Genomic DNA, 23,479 nt, shown 5'->3' on the forward strand with positions numbered 1-23,479 from the left:
GACACATGTTGATTAAGTAACAGGCTGCCTTTATAGCCTTTCCCCGGAAATGTTTTTCCAAACCAACACAATTCAGCATGCATCTCACTCTTTCTAGGAGTGTTCTGTTCATTCTTTCTGTGAGACCATTCTGTTGGGGGGGTCCTAACAACTGTATGATGCCTTGTAATGCCTTCTTTGACACAAAAATCATCAAATTCTTTGGAGAAATATTCTAATCCATTGTCAGCTCTCAACTTTCTAACCTTCTTTCCAATTTGATTCTCTACTAGCCTCTTCTACTTTGCAAAGTACCGAATGCTTGGTCTTTCCTCTTGAGCAAGAAGACCCAAACTTTCCTTGAATAATCGTCTATGATGCTCATAAAGTAGCTTGCACCACCAAGAATTTTAACTCTAGAAGCACACCAAAGATGTGAATGTATGTAGGCTAGAGGTTCAGTGGTTGTATGGATGCATGTGTTGAATTTAACCTTGCAGCTCTTGTCGTATACACGTTGCTCACAAAATCCAAGTTGTCCTGACAGTTTTCCCTTCAATATCCCTTGCTTTTCAAGTTCTGAGAGACCCCTCTCACTAACATGGCCAAATCTGAGAGGCCATAATCTAGTTAAGTCAGAAATTCTGTCAACATTTGTAACAGTTGAAGCAATGCCTGTTACAGTCTCACCAATAAGGTAGTATAGAAAATTTTAGTACTCTCCTTTCATCACAACCAAAGAGCCCTTCACAACCTTTAAGGTGTTGTCATCAATTTTAATTGTACAACCTTTGTTAGTTAAATCACCAATTGAGAGAAAAGTTATTTTCAACTCAGAAATATACTGACATCTGTGATGGTTCTTTGAACATTATCATGCATCTTGATAATGACAGATCCCATACCTCTGACCAAGCAGGCAGTATTATCACCAAGCAAAACTGTTCCACCAATCCTTTCTTCAAAGTTATTGAACATGCTTTTATCTGGACACATGTAAAAGGTGCAACCTGTGTCCAAGACCCATTCCTGATCTGAATCTGAACTTGAGACTATGAGTACATCAGTTGAGTCATAGCCATCGAATGCAATGCTTGCTTCGCCTCCGTCCCCTTTGTCAATTCTGTCTCGGCTCTTGTCCCAATTGTTTTTGTTCTTTAAAGCATAATATTCATCCTTGTAGAGACCCTCTTTTTTTGCAATAATTACATTTCTTTCCATGTCTGAATCTTGATTTAAACTGATGTCCACCACGATTATTACTACCACCATTACCCTAATAATTCTCATGATGATTAGTGTTATTGTTGTGACTTTTGTAGCCTCTAAATTCTCTCTTTTCTAATTTCCCTCGAACAATTAGACTCTCTCCACTAGGATCTATTCTATCATCAGATTTCTTTTGAGTTTCTTTGGAGTTCAAGGCGATTTTGACTTCAGACATAGTCAGAGTTTCTTTTCCAAAGAGCATTGTGTCAACAAAATGCTCATAGGATTTAGGTAGAGAGCTCGATACAATGTAACGACCCAAAATAACTAATAAGGCTTAAGGGCCTTGATTAGCGTGACGGGAGGGCATAATTGGGTTATGTGTGATTTAAATTATTAAATGGATGATTATGTGATATATATGATTATATGGATTTGTGAAATGCATGCGTTATGAGTATTAATATGCATGTGGGCCCTGTTTAGCTTATGTGGGGCATATTTGTAATTTTGGCTCGTTGAGGGCATAAATATGATTATTTGAGGTAAATTGTTGAGACCACATTATTATGTGGATATATTTGTAGCATATGGCTCGAGACGATCCTAGTGAGCGGTTTGGCGAAATAGTCACGGTAGTGATTTATACCCGGCTCGGGGGAGCTTGGGGGTATTTTTGGGAATTTAGGAAATATATTGGAGATTATTAGACTTTGGGTAAATAATTGGTGATTAATTGGATGATGGAATTTAAGTGGTAAATATTAGGAACACTCGAGGAATTAATGGGAATTGAGAACAAATGACTATTATACCCCTAGATTAAGTTAAAGGTTAGTTTTATTTTGGGAGGATAAAATGATCTTTACCTAAGTCTAAGGTTATGCTAAGTTTCTTTTGTTAGAACAAGGCAGAAGCATATAGAATGATCTAAGGAAGGAAAGAAGGGAAAAGTCTCAGCTCTCTCTCTCTCTCTCTCTCTCTCTCTCTCTCTCTCTCTCTCTCTCTCTCTCTCTCTCTCTCTCTCTCTCTCTCTCTCTCTCTCTCTCTCTCTCTCTCTCTCTCTTGCTTTCACTTGAGTTGAAACAAAGGAGCGAGGGCTTAGGCTAGTGTTTGATCTGGTGGTCATTGTAGGAGTTGGAGAAAAATTTAAGCTGGAATTGGAGCTGAAGACAGGGAGAAACTCAGTCACAATTAAGGTAAGAATTTTGGCTTTCAGTTCTGATTTTTTTGCTGGGCTTTCTAGGTAAAGTTTGAATTCTTGAACTTGAATTGGATGATGGAATTAGACCAATTTTTTGGGATGTTAATAGCTAATGAATGTGATTGGTGACTTCAGTTTTATTACTGAGGTTTTGAGGATTAAGATAGGTGGTTTATTCTTAAAATTCGTAGCTTGATTGATGATTGAATTGGGGAGGTTGTTGGGTAAAATTTTGGGTAAGTTTGAGTGTTCTTTTCTGGAAGAAGGAGGAGAAAACCCAGGTTTTCTCTGGGTTCGCAGGGCGCGTCGCGACCCAGCCTGGGGCGCCGCGGCGCGTGTGGCCCTTCTGGCCTAGAGAGCTCTCTGACTTGGGGACGCGCCGTGACTTGCTTGGCCAAGTCGCAACCAACCTCCCCTTTGGGTTGGGAGCTTGCTCTCTGTCTTGGGGCAACTCGCGACTTGTTGAGCCAAGTCGTGACTCACCTGGGAAGTTTGGTCTTGGAAGTGTTTCAAGTATTGTTAGGGCTCGGGGGGTTCGAACATAGGTGCTCGGGAAAATTTCTACTTCCGGTTTAGTAGAAATTGAGGTCCTGGAGGCTAGTTTTGTTCTCTAGGTATTTTATTTCTGATTGGATCGCCGAGGCTAAGGATCATGCTCGGAACCTGTTCACCGTCTCTGCTCAGAATCAAAGGTAAGAAAATTGCACCTGTTTGTGTCGCTATGTTGAGACTAAGGGTTCCCTATACTTGTATACAATGTTGTATGATTGTGTTATGCCATGTGAGCATGAAATAAATGGCCTAAGAGTGTTGGAATTGATATTTGTGCACAGGATGCGGCTCGGCCATTGGTAGCTGAGGTTAACTATATAATCACTGAGCTTGGCCTAAGTGAGCCAAAGACAGTGGGATAAACAGAGGGTGCGGCCTAAGGGCGCTGACCCTGGGTATTGTATGATGTGCTTACCATTATTAATTTTATGATTATAGCATGTTGATTACCTGGATGATAGATTATTGATTTGTTGATTGATATCATTGATTATATGAATGCTATGGTCTACTGAATATCTGGTTAATGTTTTGTGAATTATTTGATTACTGTTATTGGTTATGCTCTGTATTATGGTTTTCTTGCTGGGCATTGGCTCACGGGTGCTACGTGGTGCAAGTAAATGCAAGGGTAAGCTGGACCAACCCTGAATTGGAGAGCTCTGGGGGCGGAATGTACATAGTCGGCTGCTCGGCCGCCACGGCCGAGGTATGGTACAGGGACAGGAGAACCTAAAATGCCTATTTTTCCATTAGAGTGGCTTGTGGTTGTACATAACCTTTAAAATTTTGTAAACTGTTCTTTAACCATGTTCTTGGGATCCCGTGTACCAGACGTTTATTTAAATGAAATTTATCTTTTATGACCAAAATCTTTTAACCCTAGTTCGATTATAGTTTTAGTGTCACATTTTTAACTAAATGACTTGATTAGCAAGTCTTGCACCTTTATAAACACATAGTGTAACGATCTTGGTTTTCCAGAGCGTTACATACAATCCCTTGGTCTTCTTCATCAATCTTGACACCAATATTTTGCAATTCAAGGATGATCTTATTGAATTCGTTCAAGTGCTTTCTGAGTTCTTTGTTCTCTTCCATTCTCAACGTATAAAGCCTTTTCTTCAAATACAACTTGTTTGCCAAAGTTTTCTTCAAGTAGATCGATGCAAGTTTGTTCCAAAGTCCATTTGTTGTTTCTTCATGAGACACGTCTCGTAAGACTTCATCACCAAGGCTCAAGAGAATGGCACTGTGAGCCTTTGTTTCCAGTTCTTGAATTTTATTCCTGTCTTCTGTCGAGTCCTTGAATGCCTGTGCCTCAATAGCTTCAGATAATCCCTGATGAACCAATAGTGCATCATCTCAATCCTCCACAAACTGAAGTAATTTTCCCCTGTCAGCTTGTCAACTTTGAACATTGCTGTACTCATTCTTGAATGAATCTTGATCAACAATTTTGACTGTTCTTGAGCTTCAATGCTGGCCTGGCTCTTGATACCACTTGTGGTGATTAGCCACAACAAACAAGAACACCAAAATTAGGTAGATCACTGAACAAGAATAGAAAAATAATGCACAGAAAAGTAAATGAACAATTTGAACTTACGTAGTTCAATCTAGAGTTTAGAACTCTAGTCTACTCCACGGGGGAACATCCAAGTATTGGCTTGCAGTCTTTATTAATCAATGTAAATGATACATCAATGCTACATCAATATTACAACAATGGAGATTCACTCCTTACAAATCTTTAGTTTCAAATTAGGAAACTCAAAGATACAAAAATACAACAGAAGAACTCTCTTTTATGATACAACCGAATAATAGAAAAAACTTAACCCTTGAGAATTGAATTTGACTGCAATATATAGCTGACAAGAATCACAAGTGTCAACCAACTAACTTAACTAATTGAAGCCGTTTTAATATAACACAATGTTGAGTTGGTGAGGACTTGACTATCCGAAACAATCTCCCCAACTAAAAATACACAATGATATGATATGCATTTTAAATTATTTAAACTTATTAAAGTGAGACCACAATAATTTTAGTGTGAATTAAGACACTAACAACACATCATTATGTACTTTATGCGTAACAAATACATTTAATACAAATACATCATTATTGTGATTTAATTAGAAGTTACCACTAAATTTGATAACAAATACATTTTGTTTTAATCTTGTATATCTTGCATAAATAACCACTGCAAAATATTTGATAGCTAAAAACTTAGGAACTATTTTTTTTTTTCTTTCTTATAGTAACTACACTTGGACGATAATTTAAAACTTTGAACTACATGTCAGTTAATATGACTTGTGCTGACATTTAATTTAATAAACGACATGTCGTAAAAAGACCATTATAATGTCACTAAATTATTGATGATTAAACAAAAACTTTTCTTATTTGAAATGAAAAAAAAATACGATTTGTAGTTGAGACTTGAGAATGAAACTCGCTAGATAAAAAATAAAGTTAATAAATAAAGAGAGGGTGGGCGGGCAGATAGTCTTAGGAAAAACTTATACAGGATTTTTATTTATTTTTATGTATATCTAATATTAAACAGATTAATACGAGATAGTGTAAAACATGTTTCTAAAATTAAATTCAAAGAGAAACAATGAATAGAATACTTACAGTATACGCAGGGGAATGAAACAGTCATTCCTTCAGTTTCTCTAACTCTTGTATCCTCTCTGTCGTAGAGTATTATCAAGAAACTGAACCGATCTTCTATTTTCTTCACAACCTTCCAATGTATCATAAGAATCACCTAAACTAGTGTGGGCAATTCTCAACACATGAGATAGATACAGAGAAGAAGAAGAGAAAATAATTAAAGAGGCTTAGAAAAATGACTTGTGTAGTTTAGAGAGAATGGTAAGCTGGTAACGAACAAGTCAAAGAACTCAAATAATACAATCAGTTATAATACTAACCACGCAGAATTGAGATTGAATTGACCTATGGTCAACTATATGATATGACTAAAATAGATAATAACGGTATGTTTACTTATCTTATCAACTGTCAATATTGGTCTTGTCCGATGTAATAAATACATCTGATCTTATCGACTTTGCTAATGTTCTGAAAGAACATAACACTGTAATGTGTAAATAGATCATATCGTAGATTGGCAAGTCAGTGTAAATCATGTGCACTGACTAATCTTAGGACTAACTTATTTTGAATATATAATCATATTTATATTCCACTATGATTACGTCACTATAAATAAGATTAGTTATATGCTCGGGATTTAATAGAAGTTTATATTAAACAAATAATCATAAAAATAAAATATGTGAGCAAAGTGATTGACCAAGTCAAAAAATGATTTCTATTCTTTTATTGATAATAAATGAGATTACAAAGAATTCGGTTTTTAATTAGGGCATAAAACCCCAACAGATAGTATATTTTATATAAGAATAATAATTAAAAATAATTCAATAATGTTTATATATTAAGTACAATTAGCATTATTCATTATTAATAAATGGAATAATAATTATTAGTTACTAAAGGGCTGCAACCATTGATTTGCACCAATAAAAGACACATTAAGGAAATTAGAGGCCTCAGTGTCATTCAATCTCTGTACATAGGATGCTCTTAGACTCATATTAGCTCCTGCTCCTGAACATTTATATTCTCCATAATAAATAGTCCTGCAAATATTATACATATGATCATCATCATTATGCAACATTCATTATATAACACATGAATTAGGTATATATACAGTGGGGATATATATCTTTTGTCTTTTTGTTAGTAACGATGTTTTAATTTTTTTTTCAAGTGAAAGAATTATAATCCAAATTTTTTTATACGACAGAATATAATGTAGTTATTTAGGACTTCCATCAATATTTAGAAAATTTCAAATGATATACGATACTAAAAATATATTTCAAAATAAATTATTTCACGCTCGTATAAAAAATGCTCCAAAATTACATGTTTCATGTTTCTGATACTGTAAATTATTTAGTATTTCACAAAAAATAATGGGAGGTTCTAAATAAATATATAGTACAATTTCATATAAAAAAATAGATTTGTAACATTTTCATATGACCAAAACACAAAATATAAGTTGTTTTAAAGCTAGTTTTATACACGCATGAAAGAAATGGTTTTGAGCACCATAAATTCTTCATAATTTAAAAAATAACCCAATAGAATGACTACTATAACTAAAAGGGACAACTTCTTATAAAAATAAAAAGTTAAAAATATAATTTATCTACGTACTAAAAATATATCCTACAAAATTTTCCTATTTATATATAGAAAGGGATGAAAATATATATAGTAATTTGGTACGTACTGGTCTCTGGTTGGATCGTTGAAATCATTCCAGCCCTCTGGGGCTATGATATCTGACATGGTTGTGAGGGCAAAGACAACGCGAGAAAATGGCCTCCAAGCACGCCCAAGCCACACTCTTCCTGTCCCTCCAATCATGCAGTTCAAGAATACATAGCCTGTGTCATCCTCCTTCAAAGCTCTCCCATGCGCCGTCAGACTTCCGTCTATCAATCTTGATCCCGCTGCCACTGGATTCGCTATCGATGTCAATTGACAATCCTACAGGGTCACTTGTAGAACTTAATTGATTATTCCAAGGGTAGGTACCCATTTGTTCTTTATGTTTTAACGAGATATAATTTTGGTACTTTGAATTCTTGATAATTTTTGTACTTTTTATTCTCCGGAATAGTTATTGGGTACTTTGTAATTTAAAAATCAATATAAAATGGTAACATATTATTCATAGAAATATAAGCCATTTTAATACTATCTGTTATCTGTGACTAAATTTAAGTACAGTCTACTATGTAATTATGATATTGCAAATTTAGGGTAACATATTAGTATAATTCATAATAGAGAATACTAAAGTAGTACTTTTATAATATCAAATGAGTAAATTATACCTTATACCAATACTTAAGCATAATATGAAAAACAAATCACAAAACTTATTAAATACGAAAAACACAATTGATTGGGTGTTCAAATATATATAGCGACAATTATTATTATTACTTTTAACAAGTATTCTAAGGAAAAGGTAAGTTCAATTATAAGAAATTTAGATTAATAAGCAACATTTATATATATATATATATATGTGTATACATATAGATTAATCTTAAATCAAACTAGTTTGTGGGTTCTTTATCTTCTTTGATAATACTTTGTTAGTCCTTAATAATAATATAAAATATATATACCATTTGTAAAAATTTGAGTGGGGCACATTAGTAGAAATGTTGAATTGATTGAGCGAAATGCAAAGATTGTTCTACTTATGCATGTACGTACCCATATATTCTTTCAATTAATTGTTAATTATTATCCCAATTAGTCTATTGTAGTGAGTTAATTTACTCTAACTCTAAATATATAGAGCTAGCGCAGTATATAAGGTGTGGACGGAGGCAGAGTTCTAAGTGAGAGAGAACAAACTATTAAAAAAAACTGAGAGTTAAAATATAATTTTTAAAAGAAATTAAGAAAAAGTACTAAAAAAAATTAATGTAATTTTAAATAAATAAATAAAATAATTGGGGCAAGGCCCCTTTACCACTATCGTGGGTTCTTCATGCATGTTGATTGTTAAATATTATAGATGTCTATTACGCAATCTCATGTTTTCACTTCAACTTAAGTGAAAATTGTTAAGTGTTTTGCATTTTATTGTGTAAAAAACTTAATCTTTATATTTAATCAATCTCAATAATTTTACCAAATCTCAATGAATCAATAAAAATTCACGCATGTTATTCCCAGTGTTTGATGAACCATATTATGTAGTATTGTATTGTATTGTATTATAATAAATTGTATTTTATAATATATTTTTATATAGTACTATGTTTAGTAATGACTTATATTTACATATAAATATATAATATTTTACTTTAAATCAATACCAAACATATTGGTGTTGTTTGGTAACACTTAAAAAATAATTTTTTATTTAATTAAATAAAAAATTGAAAATTAAACATAAAACCGTGTTTGGTAACTCTATTTTTATTTATTATTTTTTAAAAAGTTCATTAAAATTCGAAAACATAATTTTTTCACTTTCAATTTTTTTTAAACGGTTTTCGACTTTTTATTTTTTTTCTATTATTCAAATCAACATTTCATTTTATATTGTTAAACAATAAATAAAAATAGAAAATTATCAAACACATTTATTATTTTTCGTTTTAAAAACAAAAAATAGTTACCAGACATATTTTTATTTTTTTAAATTAAAGAAACAAAAATAAAAATAATATTTCTATTTTTTTATTTTAAAAATTCAAAACCAAAAATTTTACCAAACATTACCATTACTATATATACAAATATGTTATAAAATACAATTTATTATAATATAATACAATATCACATAATAGGAAATACCAAACATAATTATTTAATAAAATTAAAACTAATGATTCAGTGCAAATCACTATGAAAAAAACTATCATTATTTAAAATAATAAAAATAAAAGAGGGTTAATGGAGAAAAGATAGATGATATTCTTATGTACTTTTAAGTTATAATTAATTTATTGCGATTAAGAGCTCATAATTTAATCCTTTGTAAAAATGATAGTATGCATAAAATGTATACGAAAATATTATAGTCTTTTTAATACATTGGGTTCATTTTAAATTAAATTTGATTGGATGAAGTGTAATATTTATACTATATATATATATATATAATACGCACTTACGTAAAGTGTATAATATTTATATATATATAGAAGAATATTCATTTGCGTAATCAAAATGGCTCAAGGATAATAATGGTTTATTGCTTAATTTATTTAGTCTAGTGCTCGTTATAGCCTATAGGCCAGTCTCTATCATTAAGATTTTTCCTAAGCAAAAGTGACATATAGCTTTTCATTATCATCAAATTTTTAGTTTCCTGTTTAATTGTAATTATTACTTGTACAATAATATTGCCAACTTATGATCAATTTTTTGTATGCACGCATGGTTCTGGAAATAAATCAACATTTCTAATCTTAAACTATAATTACATATCATCATAATAGTGCCAAGTTAATTGAATAGATTTAGAGAGCTAGAAAGTTGAAAATAAATAGAAGATAAGGCTACCTCATATAAAGATTTTGCATTTCCAAAGATGAAATCAATGGAGCCTTGGATATAGCAATCTTTGAAGTAATGACGACCCTTATCATCATGGAGTGTGTCCTGGGCTCCAAAAAACCCACAACCCCAAAACGCAGCTTGGTCTCCTGAGATCCTTATTGCTACTGCTTGAGCTCCAACATCCCCCGGCTTTGGAATCGGAGCTACATTCTATATATTATATTATTATTAAGTTAATTTATATTATGTACATATATTATTACGTATGTGTATGATATACATATCTATATATATATCTCACCATAAAGCTTATGTTCTTAGCTATAAAGTTGTCAGAGAAAACTTGAACGGAGCCACTATAGAACGTTCCACCTGATGAATTTGCTGTGTTGTTCCAGGCGATTGCAGTGGTTAAATAGCCTTGTCCTTGTAATGTTATGTTTGGTTTCGTTTTTGGAATCATCACTTTCTCACTATATTAGTTAGAAAAACAAAAACATATTTTATAAAAATTTAAAAGTAAAGAAAAATGTTAGTACGTTGTGAAAAGATATATATGATATAAATAACACTCACTAGTAAAGGCCAGAATTGATCCATATTATGGTTCTGTTCTGGGTAGGAGCTGTAGCACCACCACCACTTCCACTAGTGGTGGGAATTGCATCAACGGCAGCTTGAACGGTCGTGAAATTACAACACCCGTTTCGATCCACGCAGAGAATGATGGTTGTGTTTGGGTCTACCGAAGGAAATTGAGGGTGAAAATCATCACAGATGGAAGTTGTCTTACCCGTGTCAGGTCGTTTTTTGCGATGGTGCCTGCTAAAATGGCATGATACAAGGGGTGACATTATCGACGATGGTAATAACAAGGCAAGATCAACTATGTGTTTGAGAGATGGTAATGGTTGTTTTGGAGTAAAGGTTGTAATAAGATCCGTCGATGATATAAGTACTGCAGAAATTGCAATTATCAAAGTTAAGCATTTGATTTTGGGATTCATTTTGGGATTGTACTGTTGGATTATAGACGTGCAAATTTGAACAAGGATAATCGAGATTTAATTAGTGAGATATTTATATATATATATGTGTGTGTGTGTGTGTGTGGCCGGTGATAATGTATGCATATATATATATATATACATGATACATATACCATATGCTTTTGAAGTGAAGGGTTTGGTAACATGTCTTGCAAATTACCCTGTCCCCCCGTAGATTTTTCAGGGAATTTCCGACCTACCAAACTTCAAATGGGAGATATACTTTGTTTCCTTTTTTTTCATTTATTATTGCTGATACTTTTTATGGATTTTAGCATAAATGCCCTCTGTATTTTCACTGTTTAAGCTCCTGAGAATATTTTTTTATTTTTGATAATCAAATCATTAAGTTTAAAAGGCAGTAATAAGTAAGTCCTTTCAGTTATTTTTTTTTTTAAAAAAAAATAGAAGTTTTTTATGGATGTGTTATAATTACACCTCTAAATATTTTTACATATAACTTTTTAAAAAAATCATCCAAAAACTAAAAAATTTGTGAAAATAAACAATAAGGACTTAAATGCTACTTTATAAAATTCAAGAACTTTTGTCGAAAAATATTTCTCAGGAATTGTATAGTCAAACGAAGTTAAACTCGTGAACATTTATGCTAAAATCCCTATTTTATTTAGCTTCATTATTTAATTTATTTGTATACATGGCTATTGTAAAATGGAGTAATTATAGCTTGTATCTTCTTCTTAATTGAGTTATTTAAGTGGAATTTAGTGTTAAACAGTAAGCATGAAAAGGAGAGTACGTAATAATTTTTATTTATTTTATTTTTACAATAATTGCATGGACATACTTGTCATTAGAAAACTCACACGCTCACAGTCACTCATTATTCTACTTATTAAACTCATGAATTTGTGATTAATTGTCAACTCTTATCTTTTTCTTTTTTCTTTCCTTTAACCCGAAGGCTAAATAATAATCAAATTGTTTAACTTATCTGTATAACATAAACAGGTTTGATATTTCCACGTCAAATTACAATGTAATCAGCACTCTCAGTGCCTTCTCCAACTACATAATCATAATTAGATTTTTCTTTTTTTTTTCTTTTTTTTGCGTGCAATCCCAGTGGACCAACAAAGCAAGCCTCTTCTAGAGCCACACGTATATAAAAATAATATATAGTGGTCTCAACAATCGAAAGAGATCACCAACATTTTCAGTTAAATTTCATTTTCGTTTTATTTTTAATCATAAATTCCAGCTTTACAGTTTACATAAATATATATATGTATATATATATATATACATATACAAATCTCAATTTTGTGGGTTTTCATTCTAAGCAAGGCAACAAATATTACAAAGTCACCTTCCGTTGTAAGTAAAGGTCCTATGTTCCAGGAAAAAACATATTATGTTTATATTCATAATATGATAATTCTATACAAATTAAAAATTGTAGTGTAAAAATAAAACGTGTCATCATTTGATGAATATCGATCTCCATATATATTTAGTGTAGCACATCATTAGTCAACTTAATTCTCTTTAATATCCTAATTTAGTCTATGTAAATAAGCGGCAACTATATCTATGTGTTGAAGCACAAAATTTATCTTAATCAATACATTCTATAATTGGAAAGACTCAATTATGGAAATATCTATTGATTAAATTGTACCCTTGATATGCATTGGATTGATTTAATTAATCAACTATTAAATATGTTCTTGAATCAAATCAAAATATCTACAAGAAGAACCTCTTGATGCTTAAATCAAAATGAATTTTTTTCAATAATTGGACAGAGTAACACTAAGCAAGAAAATGAATCAATATTAATGTCTTTTTTTACACTTTATGAAAATGTGTTGATGTGTGATTCTCATTACTATAAAATAACTAGAAGTATTGAATAACAATTGCAAGAATGGGGATTGTAAGTGTTGACTGGATTTTTCGTCAACTTACACGGAGCAATAAATGAAGAGTTGTTTTGTATGTAAAATATAAGGTGGAATCTCCACTGTGAATAGTGAACCAAAGAAAGAGAAATAAATGCGGTAATAAATGAAAGAAACAATGGTTTACAGTGGTTCGACCCAAAAAAGATAACATACGTCCACTTTAGTCAGTAATATTTATGATGAATTTTGAACCCTCAAGAACATTTACACTTAGTTTGATCTTATTCTTGGGGTAGTTACAACAATGGGGAGTAGGAGCTCTCCCGAAAATGAACAGTTACTGGTTTTTTTCCTGACCCTTATTACATTTTGATTTACACTATTTATAGCTACGGAGATGGGAAGAGCTAACGGTGGCAAGTTGTTTCCCGATCAGGCTAAATTTTGGGATAGTCGGAAGAGGGAAAGTTAACATCTCACCAAAAATTGTAATCTATCGTGTCATGTTCATAAGGAGGTTGAGAGCGCACTCTGGTGGGGAAGATGGCTCGAGTGGCGAGGGCCACTGAAGATTGGCTAGGGCCTCTGGCGATTGGCTAGCACTATTGGCGATTGGCTAGGGCCTTCGTGCGATTGGTGACAATCTGGTCATTTGGGGATCACTTGACTTCGCGGAATGGGAGAAGTAGACATATGTTTGCGAGGTCCATTTCCGCCTAAGTGTTGAGGGAGTAACGAGGGTCACTCTCATTGGTGAATGACGGTGACTGTAGTGCCTTGCCACTTCACTACTATTTTGACATGTCATCAGCTTTGAGGTTGCCATGTGGCAACGCCAAAATTTGGGTATAACATTTGCCCCCCCATGTCAGGCTCCATGCTTAAGTGAGGTCGACTTTAATAAGCAAGGGGCGGTCCACTCGCTCTAATATGTTACTTTGTTGTCCCTGGGTTTTGTTTGCCTTCGACTCCTTTTGTAACGCCCTAAACTCCAGGGACCGTTACGGTGTGCATTTAAAACAGTGCTAAACTCGTTAACCGAGTCATTTGACCATAATAGTGTGACTAAGTATGATTAGCGGTTTATGGTTAAAAAAATTTAGTTAAGATATAACGTTTCACTAAAACGTTTACTATATACATTGGGATCCCAAAAATATAATTTAAAGGTTTATTACAACAAAATATTTATAACCAGCCGACCTACGCAGCAAAATAGGGTTTAACCCTAGTTCCTCTTTAAGCCCTCGGCCGTGGCGGTCGAGCAGTCGCATATGTACACATCGTCACCTAAGCTCTCCAACTCAAGGATGGTCCAGCTTTCTTTTGCCTTTACCTGCACCACATAGCACCCGTGAGCCAAAGCCCAGCAAGAAAACTCAATATGCTCATGAACAGTGATAACATGTCATCAAATCATAATGTGCATGATGGACCCAAAACAGGTATGTTTTAAATATTTATATCGCAAGCTCACGAATCATTCATATAGTATAGTGATCGTGTAAGCAAGGATGTCGAACCCAAATGAGTTGTCTAAAATAAAAAAGAGAACTATTTTAAATCAAAATTAATAAATTTTAACCTAGCTCCAAAGATTAATGAGATTTTTGTATAATGAAAATAAAATAAAAGATAATAATAAAGAAATTAAAGACAATATATAAAAATAAATTAATGGTAGAAATCAAGATGGTAAAAGAAGATTATTAAGGTATTAGAATCCACAAAATATAAGTTCAATAATATTTATAAGTACATTGATTCCAAATTTTTAGTGATAGTTAAAATAAATCAAACTATCATTTTCCAAATAGATTTATAATTTTAAGCACAAATTACTTCTAAAAAGATAGGATTTTTCTTCACTTTTCAAAAAGTATAATTTCAAAGTATTTAATGTGAATCAACCTAATGAAACTAACAAAAAATCAAATAACATTATTTATAAGGCAAAACATAATATTTTTTTTCTAAGCATTGGATGTGTACAATTTAATGACACATCTTACACAAAGAATATTATGTTTTTGCACTAATGAAGAACAAAGTGTAAATATGATCTAACAATAAAAAATACAAGATATTTAAGATGAAAGAAAATATTTGAAGAACAAAATCCATACACTTTATTGCACAAAATGGGGAATCACACATACAACATAAAATATTAGAAACTCATAACTAGAATAGAAATTACAAACCCAAAAATTACAAACATAAATATGAAAATTTGGAGGAAAAACCCTCAAATTTTTCCTCTGAAAACTCATAGAAAAATGACCAAAACGAAGAAAAAGATGAAGAGAATGGAGGGTCTTAAAAGTGTAGAAATTGTAGTGTAACCTCTCCTCAAATAAGCACCTCCTAATGGTCTTAAAAAATCCCTATTTATAGCCAAAATGAGAGTATTAAAATAATAAATTTAAATTAATTAAATTGATTAAATTAATTAAATTAATAATAATATGAAAAATAAGGGAAAATTATAAGGTGTAATGATGATTTTGGGGTAAAATGTGTAGAAAAGTTTGGGTAAAAAATGGCAATTTTGGGCATTGTGGGAAGGGGACAATAAGACCATTTTTTGGGCTCAAGAGGGAAGAAGGCAGCTTGGTGGGTTGTGGCAGGCAGTTGGGCCATTGATTCAGTCGGCTGGGAAGGAGGCAGGCCCAGGTGTGGGCCTGTGGTGGCTTGGCTGAGCAGAGAGCTGGGCCGAGTGGAGAGGAGAAGGCCCAGGCGTGGGGGTTGGCAGCTGGGAGGAGTGAGTCGAGTGGGCATAGGGGCGTTGGGCCCAGGAGGCTATTGGTGGCAGGGATCGGGCCTTGGAGCTTCGGGTGGGCCGAGTGGTGGAGCTGGCTGGGTGGCTTCGGGCCTGAAGGAGAAGAGCCGGAGTAGTGTGCTGGTGGCTTGGGCCACGGCTGGAGGCTGCTGGATGGGTGCATCAGGCGAGTGGGATAAGGCATGGGCCTTGGAGAGCTTTTCATAAATGCCACATTTTCCTTATTTTTTCAACTTTAATTCTTGTCTTTCCTCTTCTTTCCAAAGTACCAAAAATGCAACATTGTTTTCTACAAAATAATCATAAACTAAATTAAAATTAAATACTTTCACTAATAAAATATATCATATAACTTCCATGAAAATATTAATTAAAATTTAATTTACATAACATTTAATTTCAATAAAATCATATTTTTAGCATTCAAACTAACAATACTAATTTTAAATAATTAAATTACAACATAAAACAATAAAATATCTATAAAAACATATAAAAATCTAGAAAATTACAATAAGACTAATAAATACAAAATTACTTAAAAACTTAATAAATTTCTTAAAAACTCAAAGACTAAGCAACAATTAGCATAAAAAATGTGGTAAAATAACTCTATTTTGTATAGTTATCAGTGCATGCCTATCAATAATAGCCTTAATCACACATGCAAGCAGGTACAAATAAATGTTTATAGAATCCTGCGCTCTGAGTAGATGACTAGTAAGTCTCTCACTCTAAGGTAGATGACTAGTAAGTCTATCTCGGTCAGATGACTAGTAAGTCAATCTCAGTCAGATGACTAGTAAGTCAATCTCAGTCAGATGACTAGTAAGTCAATCTCAAAGGTCTCATACCCTCCTAGCCATGTGATGTGTAGGTCACCTTAGTCTTTTTTACTCTGGCTCTAAGTAACTAGCCTTTAGATTAGACAAGCGCTTTTAGTTTTCATCGAACTTGAGGTCGGTCCGGCATTAATGATCATGATGAGTCATCCAATGCAGATGTCGATTAGATCTAATCTTTCATCGGCTCTGCGTTCATGACGCTTATGTCACTCTTGACTCTTAGGTCAGTAACTCATAACCAGTGCTCAGTACTACAGTTGAACTTGACTAGTAAGTCACAGCTTCACAGTCAGTTCTAACACCATTGCCGACTCTGACTAGTAAGTCATTGCCACGCACAAGTAAGCAATGCTACCAGGCATATATCATATGTCAAATATCTGAATGTAGGGCATTCAACATGCTTACTTAACAATTGCTGGCATAATTAAGATCATGCACAAACACAGAGACTCAAGCTCTGATCAATCTCATATTCAACATTCATGGCATGCCCTAACCACGTGTTTCTCGTGCATTACATGCATCACATACTGGATGCAGTTTTCTTACCTTTGGTCTAAGCACAGGTTACCAATAAATGAGCCACAAGCACGTTCCTGATTCCAAGCCCCTAGTGATAACCTAGTCACAACCATAATATAAAACCTCATCAAAATGAATAATAAAAGGTTACCGGACCAAGACCTAGCCTCCGGGACGTCGAATCCCACTAAACCGGGTAGTAGGAACGATTCTGAGGCCTAAGGTTTGGTTTCCCATTATCAAAACATCACTTCGGCCACAAATGCCCTTAAGCATCGCGACCCCATCTCTTTGAGCCACGACGCCCAGCCATATCAGAGGCGCCAACCTCAGGCACCTGCACCAAGCACCGTGGCCCTCCTTCCCAAGCACCACGGCCCCCAGGCCCTTCAGCTCCACCGCCCACCTGCATCAAGCTCGGGTCGCAGCCCCACCTCGAAACCCAGCCAAAACCTCGATTTCTCCTTTTAAAAACCTTCCAAAAACCTATCCAAACATATCCAAATCCCAAAATCAAAGTTCCCAAACATCCTAATCATCCAAAACCATTCAAATCCACGTCTCAAATCATCCAAAAACTCATCAAAACACAAAATCCAATTCAAGCTTAAAAATTTTAAAAACTTAGAATTTCAAACTTGAATTACCTTCGATTGAGTTGTTCTCAACTAAATCCTCTAGCTAATAAGCTTCTAATCTTCCCTAGAATCGCTATGCCTCGATCCTCGCTTCAATCCGAGTCCTAGAACTCACGTTTCCTTCGAAAATGTAATAGGGAGACGAAAATGGAACTTTGAGGGAGATTGAATGTTCTGAACGTTCTTTTTATTTCTTAACTGGTTACTTCAAGCTTAAGTAACCTCAAACAAATCCTAACGCTCGGAGTCCCGAAAACTTCCGCGGGAGAAAAATAGTCAAAACCTCCAGAATTTCCCCCTGATCTTACTAACTCCCAATTTATCATCAAATACTTATTCCCGTTACCCAATAACCCGGTAATGTGCTAAATACCCCTTGATTCACTCCGAGTCAATAATAAATTCCGTTGTGACTATTCCACTAACTTACCTCCTAGGATCATCTCGTGATGAGTAACCCTAGCATAACCAAATAATAATGAAGCACCACACACATATCACATATATGTCAAATATGCCTGAAATGGCCAAAATATGAAAATCCCCCAATTAATCATAAATGGGTTCACATGCATATTTAATACACCTAAATATGCATATAATCATTTAATAACATAATAAATCAATTATGGCCATCCCGGCCTCCTAATCAAGGTCCTAAACCTTATTAGGAAATTTGGGGCATTACACCTTTTGTTGGGGAAGTCGTCAAATGGAAGGGATGAAATTGAAGCTCTTCGGGAGACTACTAGCTTAGGGGGTGGCAAGGTCGTCTCTTGAAGTGGTGACTTGGCTCCCGATTGCTCCCATCCTTCTTCGCCTTTTGTGAAGAGGAATGATCTGGGTGATGGGGGAGCCTTTCAAGTGTGATTAAAGGCTTCAGCAAACTGCTAGATTCAGGTGACCTCCTTCCCTCACCGATTCCCTTGATGGGCAACCCATCGACGGTTGGCCCAATGTGCTCCTCTGGGCAGGGGCCGTGGTTTTACTGACTAGAGGCAATGGACCTACCTAACGCCTAATCCATTGTCCTCTTGCTCGGCGGTCGCTCAAGAAAGGCCTTTACCTTTGGTAGTTCCCTATCGGCACCCATGACTGCCAGTGGCCACCTGCCTTATTCCTTGGTTGCTCGGGGCATCAGCAGCTGACTTTTCATGTTCAGACATGATTTTTCTTCGACTAACAAGCACGTTTTTTCTATGGATTTTCTCGGAATTGATTCCTCCTCATTGCGAGAGTTGGATTCTCCTCCATCTTCATTTTTTGAGTCGTACTTACACTGTTGTTACTTCGCCTGTGAAGTACTGCATGTGAGACAAGGTTTTTGAAGCCGGAGTGGGAGTGCTTGCTTTGTTGAGCAAAGGCTTGTTCTGACATTGTCTAAGTGTATTGAATTTATAAGCAGTCAATTTCATGTGCACTATGGGCTCGTAGTGTCTCGGTAGCTCCAAACTGAGGTGTTCACCATGCTTAGCCACGCATTTTCAGGGATGCGACAGTTGCTCAGCCCATACCCGCGTGACCTGATTCGGACTCATTGATTCTGATTTTTGGCAATCTATCACCGTAGTGAGTCATGGAATTTATTAGCAGGGGAAGCTTTTGCACTCGCCTTAAAGCGATCGATGATGGGGGGTCCGCGTATCCACAGTGGCGAGCTTGGAGATCACATTTTCTTGACATTATTGTAGGTTTTCCTTTTTTAGGAGTTGCCTTGGGTATTGAATCTTGCTTTTTCCAAAAAATATTGGAGGGTCCCACTCTTTGGATCTTCACATCAACAGTGACAGGGAACCACCCAGGCGTGCCTTCTTACTAAAATGGAAAGGAGTAGCCTTTGGGCCTCATTCATGTCGTGGCCTTGCACAAAGAGAGAGAAATTTTGAGGATTGTGGAATTTGGATCTTTCTTATGACGTATTTGTTTGATCAGTTTTTGATACAAATAACGCTTTCGACAAAACCATTACTTATGTGTTTAGTTTTTATTTTGTTTGCTCGAAGACGAGCAAATGTCAAGTATGGGAGAATTTGATAAGTATCGAATTTGTCTATTTTTAATTCATTATTCTTCTATGATTATGCACTTGATTATTTATTTATATATATTTAATTATTTTGTTTTGTCTTTTTAGGATTTTCAAGACATTTGTATGAAAAAGAATGAATTTGGGATGTTTTATAAGCAAGGAATAAGCTCAGAATTACAAGTATGAAACTTCACACTTTATTTTGATATTTTTTCAATACTTTTTTGGAAATTTTCCTAGAAATACAAGTTTTAGATATTTTGTTGGCTTTCCATATCTTTTTAAACCGTCTGATTTTGAGCTACAACGAGAAAGTTATGGTTAAAATATCATTAGTGGTTGCAGCTGAAGAAAAACAAAAAAACGGAAAGAAAAAAAAATGCTATGGTCGCAACCAACCACATCCCAGGCTGCGACCGCAGCCAACAATGTCCCAGGCCACAGTCAGCGCCTGATTTTCTAGAAAATACATGTTCCAGTGGTCGCAGTCGCCAAGAAACACTAGTCGCGGCCGACGATCGATTTTTTTCTTATATTTTTAATTTTAAATGTTTTTTTGAAATGCCTACAAAAGGCATTAGGGTTGACTTTTAATACAACTTTAGATTTCAAATTTTAGAGGCTAGAGCCGCAGAGAAGAAGAAAAGACATCATCATCTATATTCTTCAATCTATTTTTTATTTCTTCTCAAAACTTCTTTATTGTCATTGAATATTTATGTTTGTGACTATGAATGTGAATATGGAGTAGTTTTCTTTGTTGTTGAGGGTTATTTCAAAACCCTAGACCTGAGATCTTGAATGCATAGATAAATCTTATTCTTTCTATTCCCTTATATTAAATTGCTTCTATTTTTCTACTTGAATATCATAGTTTTGTAAAATCTTGTTTAGATAACCGCTAATTAGGGTTTAGCATTATTCTACTATCATCTTAGGATTGATATTCACCTAATAGTTTAGGATTCTAAGTAGAGTGATAAATTGCAATTAGGGTATTGTGACTGGTATCTTAATTATTATGAAAAATAGAACCTAGGTTAAATGAATTGCATGTTTAATGAATTTTTTGCCTAGATTAACATGTTTCCATAGAGTGTAATGACTTCCCTAGGTTAAATAGATCACATTCTTAATTGGTTTATTGCTTGGTATAAAGGATTAGTTAAGAGCGCTTAGCTTTGATAAATTATAATAGGGAAACTAGGATAATTGATTGCTTAAGTATTATTTGCAGGGTTAATAGTTTAATTTGGAATAATGGAATATTATTTATCTTTGTTGATAGGTTGATTGTCAAAGGTGGAGAGTAACTCTTGACTATTTCTTTAAAATTGCAGTTTCCTTAGTTGTTGAATATTTAATCTTTATTCTTTTAATTGTTATTTTATTTTATGTTATTAATCTTTAAAATCAAATCTCCTAGTTAATTTCTGTTTATTTCATATTTTGAATAATAATTAGAATCATAGTCCTCGTGGATTCGACCCTTATTTACCGATATACTGAAGTGACTGGTATAAGTGATTAAAATAAATAATTAAATTTGACACTTCATGTGACAACCATCATGATGCAAATTGTATCCTTATCTCGTGCTCATATGATTCAATTTGTTCTGAACTCTATCTAAGATATCGTGGGCGCTTCTATGCTCGAAGCTTTGCTAAAAATTAAAAAACCTTCCAAATATATCTTGAGTAATGATACTTGCATCCAAAATATGTGTTAGGGTTTGTGTCCTAAAAGCAAGTGAAAATATATTTTTATTGATTTAAATAAAAGTACACTTTTATTATATTTGAATATTATAATTATTGTTTGAAAAATTTATATAAATATCAGAAAATTTCATATTCATTTCTGAGTATATGATTTTGTATGCGTACGAGAGAATTAAGATCATATATAATGAAAAAAATAATCAACAACATATTAAAGTACGAAATCTTTGACAAATGGTTGCTAGTGCGGTTTACTAAGCATATGGGATCCAAGTAGTCTAGAATCAAATTACTGATGTGGATAGACATCTTGGTAAATGTACTATATATAATAGTGATTATATATGACAAGACCGATGTGAATTAATTATCTTTATAAACTTACCTTTTACCATAAAGATTAAATTCATATCTTAATAGATGATCATTTGTAGATCAGTATAAATCCTAAGTTATCATGAACTCATGTTTATGTTTATTGGATCTTTTGATTCATTCGTTAAGGTCTCTTAATATAATGATGCTAGTGACTTTTGTTTTGGAGATTCAATATCGTGAATGGTTGGGAAGATGATTTTACAATAATAGAATCCATGTTTTTCTAACTGATCAAATATTTGTTCCATTAATGGTTAATTATGGGACTGAATAGTTATTGATCTCAAATTTATAATATGATTATAGATTAATTATTCACCAGTGAATTAATGGTACTTAAGGAACAAGATGTAATTAGAATGGTAAAATGGTAATTGTTGTCCAACTCTAATTAGCGAACCATTAAATGGAGGACATAAGTAGATTGATTGATTGCATCAATGGACTACAAGGTAAAACTCTGTAAGTATAATTCTATAATTAGTTAGAGTGCAATTTGATATTTATAGTGGAGTAATAATGGAATTAATAAATAAGATTATTAAATTAAAAAGTTTAATTCATAACCTGGTTTATTGGAGCTTCGTATTATAGGTCCATGTTGTTGAGGTTTTATGCCATAATTAAAACTCAATTTCTTTGTAATCTCATTTTATTATCAATAAAATAATAGAAATCCATTTTTGACTTGGGCAATCACTTTGCTCACATGTTTTATGATTATTTCTCTAATATAAACTTCTATTAAATCCAAAGTATATAGCTCGTATTTATAGTCACGTAATCACAGTGGAATATAAATATGATTATATGTTCAAATATAAGCTAGACCTAAGATTAGCCACTGCACATGATTTACATTGACTTGCTAATCTACGATATGATCTACTTACACATTGTAGTGTTGTGTTCTTTCTAGAACATTAGAAAAGTATATAAGATCAGATGTATTTGTTACATCGGACTAGACCAATATTGACAGTAAATAAGATAAGTAAACATACAGTTATTGTCTATTCTAGTCATATCACATAGTTAACCATAGATCAATTCAATCTCAATTCTAAGCGGTTAGTATTCTAACTGGTTGTCTTATTTGAGTTCTTTGACTTGTTCGTTACCAGCTTACCCTACAAACTAGCCCATACTTACATCTTGGGAACTCAGTAGTATAATTGAGTGGGAGTGTTAATCATAGATATGAACATCTATAGCTTTTGATGAAGAAGTGAAACGATGGTTTCCTTTTAGTTTGATTCAAGGTGTTAAATGATAGGGATCTAATTTCAATAATTAATATTAGTTTACTGAAATATCATTTAGAAGGAACTAAGTGTTTTAAGGATAAAATACAATGAGGGGTAAAACGGTATTTTAGTCCCATCTCATTTAGACCGTCTATAGAGGATTGAGTGAAAATTATGGTTGTAACAAGGGATAATTAATAACGTATATATATTTCTTATAGAGCATTCTATGAATTCAATATTACAATTCTTAGTCTTTAGTGGAGCCACGAGGAATTAATAAGTTAGT

General features: G+C 33.5%; 1 protein-coding gene across 1 annotated transcript; it reads right to left on the reverse strand.

The window, feature by feature from the left end:
• Positions 1–6,308: 6,308 nt before the first annotated feature.
• Positions 6,309–11,219, reverse strand: LOC133816210 (probable pectinesterase 8). Its single transcript, XM_062248835.1, has 5 exons — positions 10,682–11,219; positions 10,407–10,578; positions 10,109–10,315; positions 7,302–7,561; positions 6,309–6,636 (listed from the first exon to the last, which is right to left on the reverse strand). Exons 1-5 carry the CDS (start codon positions 11,110–11,112, stop codon positions 6,480–6,482), a joined length of 1,227 nt encoding a protein of 408 aa, XP_062104819.1. The 5' UTR covers positions 11,113–11,219; the 3' UTR covers positions 6,309–6,479.
• Between the last annotated feature and the right edge of the window lie 12,260 nt (positions 11,220–23,479).

The sequence above is a fragment of the Humulus lupulus genome, chromosome 2, assembly GCF_963169125.1.
Source record: "Humulus lupulus chromosome 2, drHumLupu1.1, whole genome shotgun sequence".
Taxonomy (NCBI): Eukaryota; Viridiplantae; Streptophyta; class Magnoliopsida; order Rosales; family Cannabaceae; genus Humulus; species Humulus lupulus.